General features: G+C 32.7%; 1 protein-coding gene across 3 annotated transcripts; it reads right to left on the bottom strand.

Annotated features, from left to right (window-relative positions):
- Window positions 1-876: 876 nt before the first annotated feature.
- Window positions 877-14,108, bottom strand: LOC127718914 (uncharacterized). Of its 3 annotated transcripts, none has more exons than XM_052225011.1 (5): window positions 13,955-14,108; window positions 4,380-4,583; window positions 3,764-3,946; window positions 2,910-3,063; window positions 877-2,455 (listed from the first exon to the last, which is right to left on the bottom strand). In XM_052225011.1, exons 1-5 carry the CDS (start codon window positions 13,987-13,989, stop codon window positions 2,345-2,347), a joined length of 687 nt encoding a protein of 228 aa, XP_052080971.1. In that variant the 5' UTR covers window positions 13,990-14,108; the 3' UTR covers window positions 877-2,344. The 3 variants fall into 3 exon arrangements, with proteins under 3 accessions (XP_052080971.1, XP_052080972.1, XP_052080970.1); XM_052225012.1 differs by lacking the exon at window positions 13,955-14,108 and adding an exon at window positions 8,659-8,853; XM_052225010.1 differs by lacking the exon at window positions 13,955-14,108 and adding an exon at window positions 5,043-5,480.
- Window positions 14,109-15,202: the final 1,094 nt, after the last annotated feature.

Below are 15,202 nucleotides of genomic sequence, written 5' to 3'. Positions count from 1 at the left end.
CCTTTGCTTAATATGCACATAGACCAAGGTGAGCGACACAGGCTCTTTAGAGCCTCTAGTTTAAATAATTTATCTTTCTTGTGACAAAAATTCAGATGTGTGTTAAAATTTCGTTGAGATAATCTATATACCCACAGGTACTTGTCTCTGAAAAAAACCCACCTATATACGCTAAATTTAAAGTGTATAGGTGTTTTTTTTACAGACAGGGGCCTACGGTAATAACTACATGTGGTAAGAACACTGACTGTTGACTATCCTAACTTGACTATGGTTGTTTTTTTCCTGGTTTTATTGTGTTACTGTCACATTTGTGTATAATATACATCTCATATTTACATGAAAAACCTAAACATCGTTCATCAACACTAGAGCAAATTGAAAATGTTATTTCCGTGAACAATTATACGGTGGTTGAACTGATGTTTATAGCGTGTTCTTATGTTGTACTGTTACACACTGTCCCAGGTTAGGGAGAGGTTTCGCCTCTAAACACGTTTAACCCTGCCACATCAGATATGTGCCTGTCCCAAGTCAGGAGCCTGTAGTTCAGTGGTGGTCGTTGGTTCATTTGTCATATTTGTTTTTCGTGAATTGCTTTGTTGTAAATTAGGCCGTTAGTTTTCTCGATTGAATTGTGTTATATTTTTCATGCTGGGGCCTTTTATAGCCGACTATTGTCTCATTTTCCATGTTAAAACAGTTAATAATTTATATAACAGAAGATTTGATTTGAATTAATATGTTACCCGGAGTTTATTACAATGAGTGGTTTGTTCTCTTATTTATAAAGTAATTACTAACCTAAACTTTAGACCCGAGCTTACTAAGTTGAGATTTTCTATTTCCCTTTTGTTTCCTCATATAAACAACACATTAATATGAATTTTTAATGAAATAATTTATAACAAATTGCACATTTGATATATTACATAAAATAGACATAATGACTCCTTTAATATTGAAATACAAACAACAAAGTAATTTACTATAACATGCATTATTTTATCTGTAAACATTCCTGCTTGATTGATTTAAGTTTATATCATTGATTCTCAAAGAAATTTTAAAAAAAAACGCGTTTAAAAATACCACCGAAAAATTATTATCCGATGTTTCTGGTGCAATTATTGACTGATGTTCTATCGTTTGCTTGACCTCCAGTGTCATATTCTTTGAGAAAATATCAGTTAGCAAATCTCGTTCAAATTACCATCAGGCCTGAGAGTACAATCTAGTAATTTGGTAGCTGATCAGGTAATACACTTATTGAGTAACACGATGGGAGTCATTGGTGGAGCAAAACCACTGGTCCTTCCGGAGCATCCAAGGGTTTTAGTGAGTTTCGTGTCGTTGAGAGTTCTGTATACAATTCCCTCATGCAAAAATCTAATGCACAGAAATGTATTTGTAAAAGTACGACCATTAAGCTGAAGAACACACAAATAATTTCCTGCAAATGTCTAAAGATATATTTCCATTTAGCATTTCCCAACACACGTATCAGCAGCCGTGTTTTTTTTCTTTTTCTGTTGATTATGTACGAAATGGGTGTTGGAGTATTTGATTTTTTATGTTCAAAACTTCAAGTTGAAATGTCATCACAGGATATATTTTTCTGTTCAAAATGAACGCCGGAAAAAAACCCAGAAAACTGTATTCGATTTTCAATTTCAAAATATATTCATCCTTTATATAAAATCTAAAAACTAAGTCTTCTAGGCATACGTTTCCACATATGTTTTTTTCATGTTTGCCTTCCTCGCTTTTACTCCAAAATCAAATTCGTCCATTACTAGTTTACATTATTACTTCAATACGAAAAATTTAGCAGTAGTCAAAATTGAATAGGAATAATTTGAAATCAGCTTCCAACTGCCAATTTGCCAGTTCAATATAGCAAGACATTTTTAACTGTTAAACGTGGATGCATCTTGAGATAATGTTTGGGAAAGAAACAGCATAATATGCAAAAATAAACGTTTGCTTTGACAGTCAAATTCAAAGCACAATAGATACCTAGAGTAAAGAGTAAACTTTACCCCACTCAAAACAATGTCAAATGTATACTGTGATATTTAGAATTAAATGCTCCCGAAAGAGGCTTTGATTATAGAACACACATCAAATCCTGCTTATTTCATACGCTGGTCTGCAATATGTGTCATTTCTCCATTTGCATTGAACGATTTATTTCCTTATTTTGTTGATGAATGAGAATCCGTTTAATTGAATCAACGACTGCAATGTCCCTGATACTCTCGTTGAACAGTTACAAAAATTGCTCAAACTATTCACAGTTAGGCAATAATAGTATCCAATACTGTTTATCCAACAATTTTGATCAGTGAATAATAGTCCGCGATCTTCCCCATTTCATTTTCATCCAATTTGTTGGTGCAATGCAAGTCACTGTAAATTCTCTTGAAAAGGGTCCTTGATTCCGTGTTCTTCCCTGCAAACAAAATTGAATAAAAACAGTGAAGTAAAAAAAGCAAAAAATTGTCGAATTTATTCACAAGAAAACAAATAGAAAAACTATTTCTTGGTAAAATTTTCACCGGAGGCATCAATCAATCAATCCGGAATATAACTGCAATCAAAAAATAAGTTCGATATGTTCAAAACACTTTAGTCATTATAATAACTGAAAAATTTCTGTGACAAGTTGATAAGATAAGTTAAATATTTTCAAAAGATAAATAAGAAAAAGAAAAGACTATACATATATAAACATAAAGATCTTGCTTTGATCTATCTTCTCTTCTCTTATTTGTGACTTTATTTCTCGTGGCTTTATCGAAGCCAATTGCAAGAACAAAAAAACATGATGTAAAAAATAAAAATATATACATTTTTTAAATATCGTTACAACCAAAACGATTGTAACCTTAATTGAATGATCTTACCTTGTTGTCAAACATCGGATGTTTAGCACTACCCAACATCCAGTGAATACTTTTAATAGATTTTGTAGGCGAGTCCGTCCTGCTGATGGGGGATGGTGACGGCTCTGGTCGGAAGTAGTCCCCATTGGACCTTTGTCGCTGATTACCTATCATTCTGGAAAGAAAGAAGATTGTATATTAAAAGAGAGGCATGCAATGGATACCAAAGGAATATTTAAACCCATGAGTCGAAAACGAACTGACAATGCCATGGCAAAAAAACGAAAAACGACGAAAGACATACAACAGTACACAAAACACAACATAGGAAACTAAAGACTGAGCAACACGAACACTTGTATATTAAGATAAGTGCAGAATACTAAAATCTTTCAATTTTTTAAATGTATATTACAAATATTGAACACCGTGTGTCTACATAATATATTTTATGGTGAAAATTAACATATTCAACAGTAGTAAAGTGCACAGACACCAACATACCTGAAGGCATATATTGAAATCTGAAGTGTATAACCGTAATGAAACTGAACGAAAAACTTTCCAATTACAAATATGTTTAAAATGTCTGCACTTTTAAAATACATTGTTATGTCAACTGTCACTCCTTATGTCATATTGCCATGTGATTCAATGGTTCTGGCCTTTCTGATCTTCCAGTTAAACTTCTCGGTTTCGTGTTGTCCAATATTATGTTGTCTGTGTAGAGTTTTGTGGCCTATTGTTTGTCTTTTTGTTTTGTTTTGTTTTTTATTTTGGCAATGCGTGGTTTGTTCTTTTACTTATAATTTTTGGTAATCTTTTGCTAATTTTATATCTTACTATCAAATGTGAATATATTACGAAAAACATACGATTTATAGACTTGTACATCTTCCATATTGCTATCTTTGACAGGATGCCATTGAAGTTGTCTGACTGTTGGTGTAATGGCGGCGTTCTGGAATTTTGGTACAGCCAAGTTGACCTGTCGCTCTTGTTGAGAATACGTCTGTGGAGGGTTCAACATACGTACTACTGGCACTAGTTCGGGAACTCTGAAATATTTCGTTTAAAAATGATTAACTTTCACATAAAAGTTGCCAATTCTAAATTGCAAGCGACACATTTCGAATAATTTCACATGATATAAAAGATAATTATAAGCCGTTAAGTTAAACCCTAACAACATATCCTGTTGATAGTTCATGAATTATATAATTTTTTTAAAAAGTACTGAATCACTTTTATGTTTTATCCAAAGAAAACGTTTCTTTGATTATTAAAACACTTTATTACCGGCTATCGACACTGTAGGTAACACAGATCTAAATGTGTTTGACTGATAGCCGGTTATATTTTGTGTTTAAGTGCATCGAACAAAAACAAAATACATTTCATTTTTTCAAACAAAATGTAAGCATTTTCTTAAAGATAACGATATCGCCGCCTTTTTTCTTTTTATTCCTGATTTTTTTTAATTTCTTGTACCTCAATGAAGGTTCATATCCAAAGCGGCTGAATATTTTATCATCGTCATCTTCCGATTTGAAATCATCTCTATGGGAGATTCTTGGCAACCGGTAAGGAATATTTGTCGTCACATCGTCATCCAATAAAGAAAGTTCCCGACTGTACGATGTTGTAAGTCTGCTCTTTGAACCTGATGGTAAACTTCGCGCAGTTTTACTCCATCTAAAAATGGAAAATTAACAATATGAAAGGTTGAATAAATATTCATCACATGAAGAGGTATGGTAAAAAGAAAGTGTCAAACGACATATGAAGGCTCGTTTCCCTTCACTTGATATGTCTAAATAAATCAATTTCATAATTTGGTTATCAAAATCAACGAATTGAGAATTGAAAAAAATGGGAAAGCTGAAAGCCCTGTTTCTCCAAAAACTTAAATTACGAGATTTATAAATACGTAAGAGCCGAGACGTATAATAAACTCATCAAAGATACCAGGCTTAAAAACATTTTACACCAGATGCGCCTTTCGTCTACAAAAGACTCACCAGTGAAGCTCGAATCAATCAAGTTAAAAAGGCCATACAATTGTCTCCAGTAAGGATACGTTAAATACAATGTTGTAGCAGTCAGTGAATTTTAATTGATTTGATTAACTAATTGCATGAAAATAAAACATACCTCAAATAATGTGCACCATTATAAGGGTCAGCTTCAATATCCGGAAAATGTTTCAAAGAACTGGTACTCATTTTTTTTAACTCCTTGAATATTTATTTTCCAATTGAAGTCGAACAAAACTTTTCAAATGCTTACTTTCTAACATACAACATATTGACTTCAATTTGGTTTTGTTTTCTATAGATATTTAATGCTTTTATATCCTGTTGTGACTTTACGTATTCTATATAATATTTATGTTAGAATCTGATATCCATATTTAAAAAATCATAAACATATGCTTCAGGTCCATAATTAACTGATGCATTCGCGATTATTTTGGATTAAAACGAATTAAATTTCATAGTGAATTAAAACTTCCATGACGCTATGCGTTGGTATACAGTTACTTTATGACTACTCAAATCAGTGTTTCTTTTTCAAACATATCCTCCTTTACAAATAGTACAATGCAGAAAAAAAATAAAAAGCGATTTAAATGCCCTATTCAAATTATCATTTATACAAAAATAGCAATTTTTCTCCACAATCAGATATCCCATACAAAGGACCTCATAACATAGTATTGTATTCTTTTCAAAAGTTGTAAAGATTAGCGCCTTGACAACTAAAAGGTCGAAAATTGTTCAATGTAAACTTTTGTGTATTGGCTTCCGTACAAAGGCATGTGTTCTAGACAATAGAATTAAAATTCTGGTACTAATAAGCTGTGGCGTTTATGGAAATAAACAATTGTTTATGGTAAACAATAAATCTGGTCGATTTCATATCCCGTCGTCACTTTTGAAATTAAATCTGATCCTTTTATGATTTGAAAAGAAACAATTTCAGCTTTGAATAAATCAGGACACTAATTATAACTAGTGGCTGCCATTAATCAATATACATAAAATCTGATTCAGCAGACGAGTCGGAGCCGAGAAAATAATTTGAAGTATAATCCTAAGTATTTGAACGTCAGAATTAATTTCTTATCAAAGATTAGGGGGAAATATCTCAATTTAGTATAATTTAACTTGTAATGTGTAAATTTATTCAAGTTTTACTATGTTCAAATAGAGGATAGTATTTCCTTATTATAAAAATAAGAAGATGTGGTATGATTGCCAATGAGACAACTCTCCAAAAGAGACCAAATGACACAGAAATTAATAACTATAGGTCACTGTACGGCCTTCAACAATGATTAAAACCCATACCGCATAGTCAACTACAAAAGGCCCCGAAATGACAAGTGTAAAACAATTCAAACGAGAAAACTAACGGCCTGATTTATGTACAAAATAATGAACGAAAAACAAATATGATATACAGCAACAAACGACAACCACTGAATTACAGGCTCCTGACTTGGGACAGGCAGATACAGAATGTGGCGGGGTTAAACTAATTTGAAGGCGCATCAACCCCCCGTCCCCTAACCTGGAACAGTGGTGTAACAGTACAATTTAAGAACAATTATAAAAATCTGTTGAAAAGGGCTTAACTCATCAGATCGATACAAATACATCTAACAAAACACAGAGTGGACATGGCAGGGTACTTACTTTTTGAACTGACTTCGGCAACAGGAAAAAGAAGGGAAATATCACACCTATTACCATCATAAATAAAGGAAGCACAAATGTGCTTTTCCTGCTACATGAAAATATAATCTCACCAAACCAAAACAATTAACCTTCACAAGAAACTTGTAGATTATTTTTCAGTAAATGGACAAATATGCATAGAACAAATGAATAAAATAAGTATAAAAGTGATTATCAACATTCATATAGAAAACTTATTTCGCAGACTTGAACTTGGGACCAAACTCATCGCATGTTGTTCTGTATATCATCGTGTATATTAAACCTTAAACATCATACTTGTAAATATTTTTTTTTATTAATCTTTTCCTGTAATCTAAGAGTCTGACCTAACTCGGTCACCCGTAATTTATTACAAGATAAACTGATATACCGATATGTCTAACTCCGTGTACACTTGATAGATAGATTAAAACATTTAATAACAAGTTCAAATGTATTCATACTTTGGATTTTGATTGTCATTCTTTGGACCTACAGTGCTAGGGTCTGTAATTGTTTTATTATATTTTTCGATAATTTTCCTACACATGGAGATTGAAGTCTTTGTGTGTCTTACCTTAAGTCCATTGCTGCTTACACTAAGTATAAAAATGAAAATATAGTTAAGATACTAGACCTAAAATGTACTTAGATCCTTATCAATTCGAAGTTTAGAGTAAAGATGAAAAGGATTCACCAATAGTGTGTTTGACCGAGGAATTATAAGCATTGATTTATTGAAGTTCAAACACTTTTTTAAATCCAAATTCAATTTTACGTCATTGACCGTAGAGAGAGGTTATTTACACAAAGTATTAAAGACTTAGAGCTTATTGATTATGGATTTCTTCAAGAAAAAAGTGAATCAAAGTTTGTATTGATTCGCATCTTTCTTTTCCCATAAAATCTTTAAAAGTTAAAAGATAAGCTCAAGAAATACTCTTGTATGCTCTTGTTGTTAAGTTAAAGTAAATGGAAGAGCACAGAGGAAAGCGCGGCAATGTATATAACTTCAGAAAGCAGAAAAAACATAAATAATTCAATCCTAAAACAACTTCATTGTTTTAAACAAACTTTGATTGCTGATCTTGATTCATCAATTTTGTACAGATTTCGCTCGAAATACCACCATTGTCATTAAATGTAGTCGTCTGACACAATATCTCAAAGGGTCTGACACAAGTTTTATCGTGAGAATCACACTAAAATCACAGTTTTACCTCGAGCTTCTACGATCTATAGTTAAAGAAAGATATGTCCTCCTATGAGGTCAATTGCACAGGATTTTCTGTTTCGCTCCAATGTAGCACTATGGAAAACAGCGTTTCAATTATTTTCGTCATTTCAAATAATGAAAATGGGCAATTGAAAAAACTATAGTATTTTTACTCTTTTCTAATGAGCTGCGTCGGATAGAAATCGACCTTATGCAAGTGCACATATACATGTACATGTATAAGACTTTGATTGATTTTGGAAAATTCAAATACGAAATGAAAGATGAATTTACGTCTGTTTTGTAGGGTTGTTATAACAACTCAATATTCAAAGAATTGCAGACTTTGAATAGAAATTTTTTCAACCCGAAATAGTATAACAGATGTATTGATATTAATTTGCATAAGGTCGATTTCTATCCGACGCAACTCTAATCATGAAACTTTGTATACAGTATATGGGAATCATTTAAGTATGCTTACAAGTAAATGTTAGAGGACAACAGAAAAACTAAGAAACCAAAAGAATACAGAACAAACAAAATGCAAGAGAGAATAAAAGAGTTCAACTTTGTATATATATGAGCAATTTTAGGACAATTAAAAAATATATATCAGTCCTGTATTCAGTATTAAAATGTTATATTTCTAACTATTGTTGTAGATATTATCAACAGTGAAGATCAGTCCAATTCGTTATTTCTTTTGAATCAATTACATATGAAAAATTTCATAAGAAAATGCTTTTTCATTTTTATTGATATAAGGTTTATAAGACTATCACTCTTATCAAAATTTACCTATATTTACATTGTATATATTTCTTACCTTGGTCTAATTGCAGGTAACATAACTATCTATTCCATGTACATTTCAGAATATTTCCTTTAATATCAGATAATTAAAATTCAATATCAAGTTAATATATAGGGATCGATTCTGATAGAATCTTGAATTGTCATTCGTGAGCGAGGTACTATCAGGGTTGAAAGAACATGTTTAACTGGCTTAACTAATTGGAGGTTCTATGATCCACACATGAACATAAACAATTTATCAATTTAAAAGTCTGAAATTGAAACCAAGACATTGGTAAACAAGACTTGACATAACGCTATGTAAATATACGCCTTTTGACTGATATGGTTGCATAATTTTCAATATTTTTTGCCCGCATAGTTCAACACCAGTAGTGTTAAAAATCAAATATATTGTTAGTATGTAACAGACAATGGATATAGATATATGTATATATACATAGATCATACAAATTTACTACGACAAATGAATTCGAGATATTTGATCATGTAAACAATAATTAAGTATACCGAGACTGAACCTAATACGTGTATATAGTTAACAATTCTAAGGTATCAGTTATGAGTAAAATATGATAAGTTGTATAGTCATATATAAGATACTAGTAGGTTAATGGATTGCCATATTAAGCTTCTTGTATTTTTCTGTGTCTGTTTCTGTTTTTCGCTTAAGCATCTAATCGTTTCTTTTTCGATGTTCAGTCTACATTTTAGATAGGAAGTATGAAATCTTGATACACCATACATTTATCTTTAATCCATTTGCTACTCTCTCAAAGGTACCTTACACCGCCAATGCTACGAAAACATGGAAGAAACAATACTTCAGAGGGTCTATTCCATTTTAAAAAGGCACATATCCCGGATTTTGGTTGGGAGGAGCAGGAGTTCAATTTTTTATTGGTCCTTTTACTAGTTGATCTATCTGTATCTTTGCCTTTCCGATTTAAGTTTGAGTGTTTCTGATGTTAATCCAAAAGAAAAATATTTGTTTTTACTTTTCTTTTTATATACTATAACCTGTATGACTCTATATATACCGATTGCCATTAGAAACGTAACCCCTATATATACACATATACATATACAGTTGACCAATCGTTCTACGCTTTTGAAGACTTCTTATGATATGCCCACAGAACATTTCCAGTAATTTTCAGAACTTTTCGATTTTCTGATTTTAATGTTTACAAATTCCACATTTTAACTAGATAATAAAAATTTACACGTTGGATGTCAAATTGCCTCAATAATCAACTTCCATGTAGCAAAAAGGGACACAAAAGTAGTGCAAAGTTATTGTATATTGTATTAGTGTATATTACTGACAATGGTTTGATTGATTGATTGTTGGTGTTTAACGCCACTTTCAGTACTATATGGCAGTTTTGTCAGAGAGAAATGACAAGAGGGAAATCCAGCGTGCCCGGAGAGAATCTTCAACATTTGACAGGAAAACTGGCAATCCTAGTCAATTAGAATTGGAGTCGAATGCGGTGTTCGTCCTCACAACCGCTGTGCTAGACAGGTTAGTGATACAGTAGATGAGCTCCCTAGTCCACTCTCGTACTCACAACCGCAGTGCTAGACAGGTTAGTGATACAGTAGATGAGCTCCCTAGACCCCTCTCGTACTCACAACCGCAGTGCTAGACAGGTTAGTGATATAGTAGATGAGCTCCCTAGACCACTCTCGTACTCACAACCGCAGTGCATAACAGGTTAGTGATACAGTAAATGAGCTTCCTAGACCACTCTCGTATTCACAACCGCAGTGCTAGACAGGTTAGTGATACAGTAGATGAGCTCCCTAGTCCACTCTCGTACTCACAACCGCAGTGCTAGACAGGTTAGTGATACAGTAGATGAGCTCCCTAGTCCACTCTCATACTCACAACCGCAGTGCTAGACAGTTTAGTGATACAGTAGATGAGCTCCCATAGACCACTCTCGTACTCACAACCACAGTCCTTGACAGGTTAGTGATACTGTAGATGAGCTCCCTAGACCACTCTCGTACTCACAACTGCAGTGCTAGACAGGTTAGTGATACAGTAGATGAGCTCCCTAGACCCCTCACGTACTCACAAACCGCAGGGCTAGACAGGTTAGTGATATAGTAGATGAGCTCCCTAGACCACTCTCGTACTCACAACCGCAGTGCATAACAGGTTAGTGATACAGTAAATGAGCTTCCTAGACCACTCTCGTATTCACAACCGCAGTGCTAGACAGGTTAGTGATACAGTAGATGAGCTCCCTAGACCACTCTCGTACTCACAACCGCAGTGCTAGACAGGTTAGTGATACAGTAGATGAGCTCCCTAGACCACTCTCGTACTCACAACCACAGTGCTAGACAGGTTAGTGATACAGTAGATGAGCTCTCTAGACCAAGCGACTATAGAGGCCTCTTGAACACTAAGATAACGGTGCCAGAGAGTATAAATGAGTTGGTACATACAGACCCTTCCATGCAGATGAACTATGCATGGTGTTGCATGTACAATGGTCTTTGTTAGTCTTTGTTTAGCCATCACGATGTAATATCTTATTTAATTTCTATGATGAGTATAAACTAAGATGCGATGTAAAAGTCGATGAGACAGTCACCAGACGACCAAAAAATGACAGCTAGACCACAACGTATACGCCCATCTGGAAAGAAGACTGTTTGTTCAAGGGATATATATGAAATAAGATTATTATTTTTGTTTATTTTTATTTGTGGAGGGGGAACTGTTCGTTCAATTACAAAGTCATCTGGTTCTTCGATAAGAGTATTCCTCATTCAATGTGTTTATCTATTATTCTCCTTAAGTAAACATTTTCAAAAAAAATAATAATGGAAAACTATCAGACGTATATACAAACCAATTATATGTTAATTGGGTGCTTTATTGAATCATGGAATCAAATGCTTATTCAAACTTCAAAAAGAGGTAAACGAAGGGGTTACTTCAGCGATTCTAACTGAATTAATTATCCGATATTCACTTAAAATATTCAATGTCAGTTTATTCAGCCGCCTTTTTTTGCTTGTTTCTATTGTGGTAAAACTATTAAATACTGTATTAATTCGTCATGTTTTGAATTTAACTATCATATGCCATAATGGCCCTCATTTAAATAGTAGTTTTTATCAAAATATTTTCATATCGACATAATTCTACATTATTTAAGTTAAACTTTTAAATTAAATGCGTAAGTATGTTCTTAAAAGTATATCATAAGATTGTGAATTTAAAAATCATTCCTTTATGACAAATTCCACGAGTTAAAATACTGCAAACAATTTGAAGTAGGTTTAAAACATAAAAACGTTTTACAATGTGTTGGATACAGCCTTGCGTGTATAAAGCGTCTGTTGGTGACTTATATGCATACCAGAGGTTCAACGGATCTAAACATAAAATCAGTTATAGAAATCAGATGTTAGGCCATAAATCGAACAAAATTATTTCACGGTTACAATTAGCGATAGGGGTAGATACATGTACATTTAATGTATCAATATGTTCATTTGTCGGTTCTAATGATCACAAGACAACTTTGAAATGTTTGAAACAACAAAGAGCACGAATCATAACAGTTGTTACAGACAGTTGAAAGCTTGACTGTAACACATGAAAGAAAAGTAAGGACCAAAAGAAAACACCAACAACCTGGAACAAACATGCACAGTAACAGTACTTTTGTACATTACATTTCTGCATACCACAGACAGGTAAACAATGGTGCTATCAGATTCTTGATTTAGGAGCGATTTGTTTAGAATTAAGAGAATCTTAGACTCAACATCATCATTTTACCGATGGTGCGGCAATCAGCTTTTTGGGTTTGTGTTTTCCCCCAAATATGGGGAATTAAATGTTTCTTTATATGAACTTAAGTGCAGAACTCTCAAAGTTTGTGGACCTATTTATAAATACACTTAAGCAAGATGACAAAGCTTCCCTATAAAATGTTTTTGTTGGAGTGTTTAATTAATCATCTGTCATTGATTGATATATGTTTCTTTTGTTTCAAAGATATGTACATCATAACCTTTGTTACAAGCGATACACGTCTTTATATATGTGCCAAACATAACATAAGCAACTAAACCGCTTGTGGTCTAGCTCCCTGTTGCGATACGCGTCAGTTTTGTGGTAATCGCTAGACCACAAATATCGGTTTGTTCAAGAAGTATTATGTAACCAGATATATGTATTATAAAATAATATATTCCATTTCACCAATTTTTCAATATCAATCATTTCATCCATAACCGTGTATTCCGAGGTAACAATTTGTCGCAAAATTGTAAACTGTTAAAGATTCACTAACACACTTAAAGGGAATTTAGAATTAAAAGATAATTTTTAGAGAGATGATAGTGTGCTTTATGTATATTTATGTATATATATATGAATGTATAAAAACTGATGAATCGCCATGATCCACATATCACCAGTTGAATTTAAAAAGTTAGAAGATAACAAAAGAAAAACGAAACTGTTAATCATAGGACAGACAACAGCAAACTAACCAAACAAATACAAAAAAGAACACATCACCAAAAATTAACTACAAAAAATAACTAATAATAAACCGAGGTAAGCTCAAATACTCAGAACGAGGAGTCAGTTTCTATATGTCTGTTCCTCTTGTGACAACAGTGATGCTACTCATATTAAAATCCGGTGATATATGTAAGTTTATATATCTGGACAACAACAAACATGTTTTAGATTAGAATTTTTATCTCTGCAAATATGGTTAATGTTACTGGCAAATGTATTTTCTACAAAATATCACAATAATTATTAATTGCTGTTTAACGGTTTGCCTATCACCTAAATATTCTTTGATGGAAAAATCGTATTCGTCAACTCGAACCAAATAAGAAAAATACGCCACAGATAAATTCATGCACGGCGTCAAATGCACTACACTAGCTGATACCGGAAAGTATGGGGATATATAACCTCAGCGGTCTCTCTTTAAAATTAATAAAAAGGGGTGTTATACGTCAATGAGACAGAAAACCAACGACAAAAACAACCAAGACAGTCTAGAGGTCAACTTACAGTATTCAACAATAGAAAGGTGTTAATACAATAAATCGTCACGAGTCTAAACAAATTGTGAATACTTTTCTGCAGAAACATTCAAGAGTAGCCATTACACCAAATATTCATAATGAAAAGAAATATATATAAAAAGACATGACATTAGAAAACCTGCACTAGCTTAGGACAGGCTCGTGAATATGACGTTGTTACAGGGTCGTTTTATTTGACTCTAAATTAACATTTCTCTTACCTTACAGATTTGTTTGATTTAGCACTGAACGACATTATCTATCCTTTAAAATTTGATTCCATTTTATGCCATGAATATTTCATTATCAATTAATATTTATACGTTTTTTGTAAACTACATGTTTCGTGTGTAGCCGTTCTTTAACTACGTTGGGTTTAAATTGACTAATTATAGTATTACGGATTAATTTTTCCAATATTTATGAAAAGACCTTGTAAAAATATCTAACGAACCTATTCTTTGTAAGAAGGATTAAATTGCCTAATTTCAAAATTAAATGGATTTTTTAATAACAACAATTTAAAATCCAAATATATACTACTGACGACTATTATTTTAATCGGATACATTGACTAAAGGCACTAGAAAATAGGTGAAACGTGCTAAGTCTATGAATCAAATGTAGAACATTGCAAAGGGTTTACCTCCGTAAGATGGATTCTGAACAGCCTTATACATATCTATTGGTCCCATTTATCACCTATTTTACAGCATTTCAATTTAGCTCCAAACCCTTCACTGAAAAGCATTTTACATCTATGTTGTGTCATCTGTACTATTATTTGTCTGTTTGTCTTTTTATTTTTGGCCATGGCGTTGTCAGTTTGTTTTCGATCTATGAGTTAACTGTCCCTCTGGTATCTTTCGTCCCTCTTTTACAGCATTTATTGTTTTTGTCACATCTTTCTTATATTTAATCAGTTGATCATTTATAATTGCAAGAAATATGGAAATTATGATTATATTGTATATCAAGTGTAGTCTATGTCGAAAAAAGGGTGTTTCATGTTAAATTTATATCTATATACAGTTGACGGCACTGTATTCACGTATTAGTGAACTACTCTTGACACTATGACACAACTGAAGTGCTCCTCATAAAAGACTTGTAACAAATTGTAAAATAATATATGATGCATTAATCTCCATAAAACATATTACTTTGTTTGCACATTCTTCTGTCTCTTCGTAGACCAAATTGTATATCATGACTGTAAACACGGTTCTGTAGGAAGATGAATAAATAAATGAGGGAATTAATATATTTAACTAAGCGTTTTGAGAGATATCATAGGTTCTCATTCGTTAAAGCAATAGTCAATGGCTTTCCATTAAATAGTAAAAAAAAATGTGCTAATCGTTTAAACTGGATCAATGAATTGTGTACAAATCCTTAACTTGATCAACAAAATTATGAAGTTTTTTTGGATGTTAAGTGACAGTATGTCATTTCATAATATAAAATCA

The sequence above is a fragment of the Mytilus californianus genome, unplaced genomic scaffold (assembly GCF_021869535.1).
Source record: "Mytilus californianus isolate M0D057914Y unplaced genomic scaffold, xbMytCali1.0.p SCAF_10, whole genome shotgun sequence".
Classification (NCBI taxonomy): Eukaryota; Metazoa; Mollusca; class Bivalvia; order Mytilida; family Mytilidae; genus Mytilus; species Mytilus californianus.
Note: the sequence above shows the minus strand (reverse complement) of the source record. Positions and strands in the feature narration are given on the sequence as shown.

Excerpts from the sequence above, each read along its gene's own strand:
- LOC127718914 (XM_052225010.1), bottom strand. The coding sequence starts at position 5,113 with ATGAGTACCAGTTCTTTGAAACATTTTCCGGATATTGAAGCTGACCCT. Across the intron at positions 3,064-3,763 it reads GATGTACAAGTCTATAAATC|AATGATAGGTAATCAGCGAC; the intron begins GTATGTTTTTCG and ends CTTTCTTTCCAG. Across the intron at positions 2,456-2,909 it reads ATCCGATGTTTGACAACAAG|GGAAGAACACGGAATCAAGG; the intron begins GTAAGATCATTC and ends TTTTGTTTGCAG.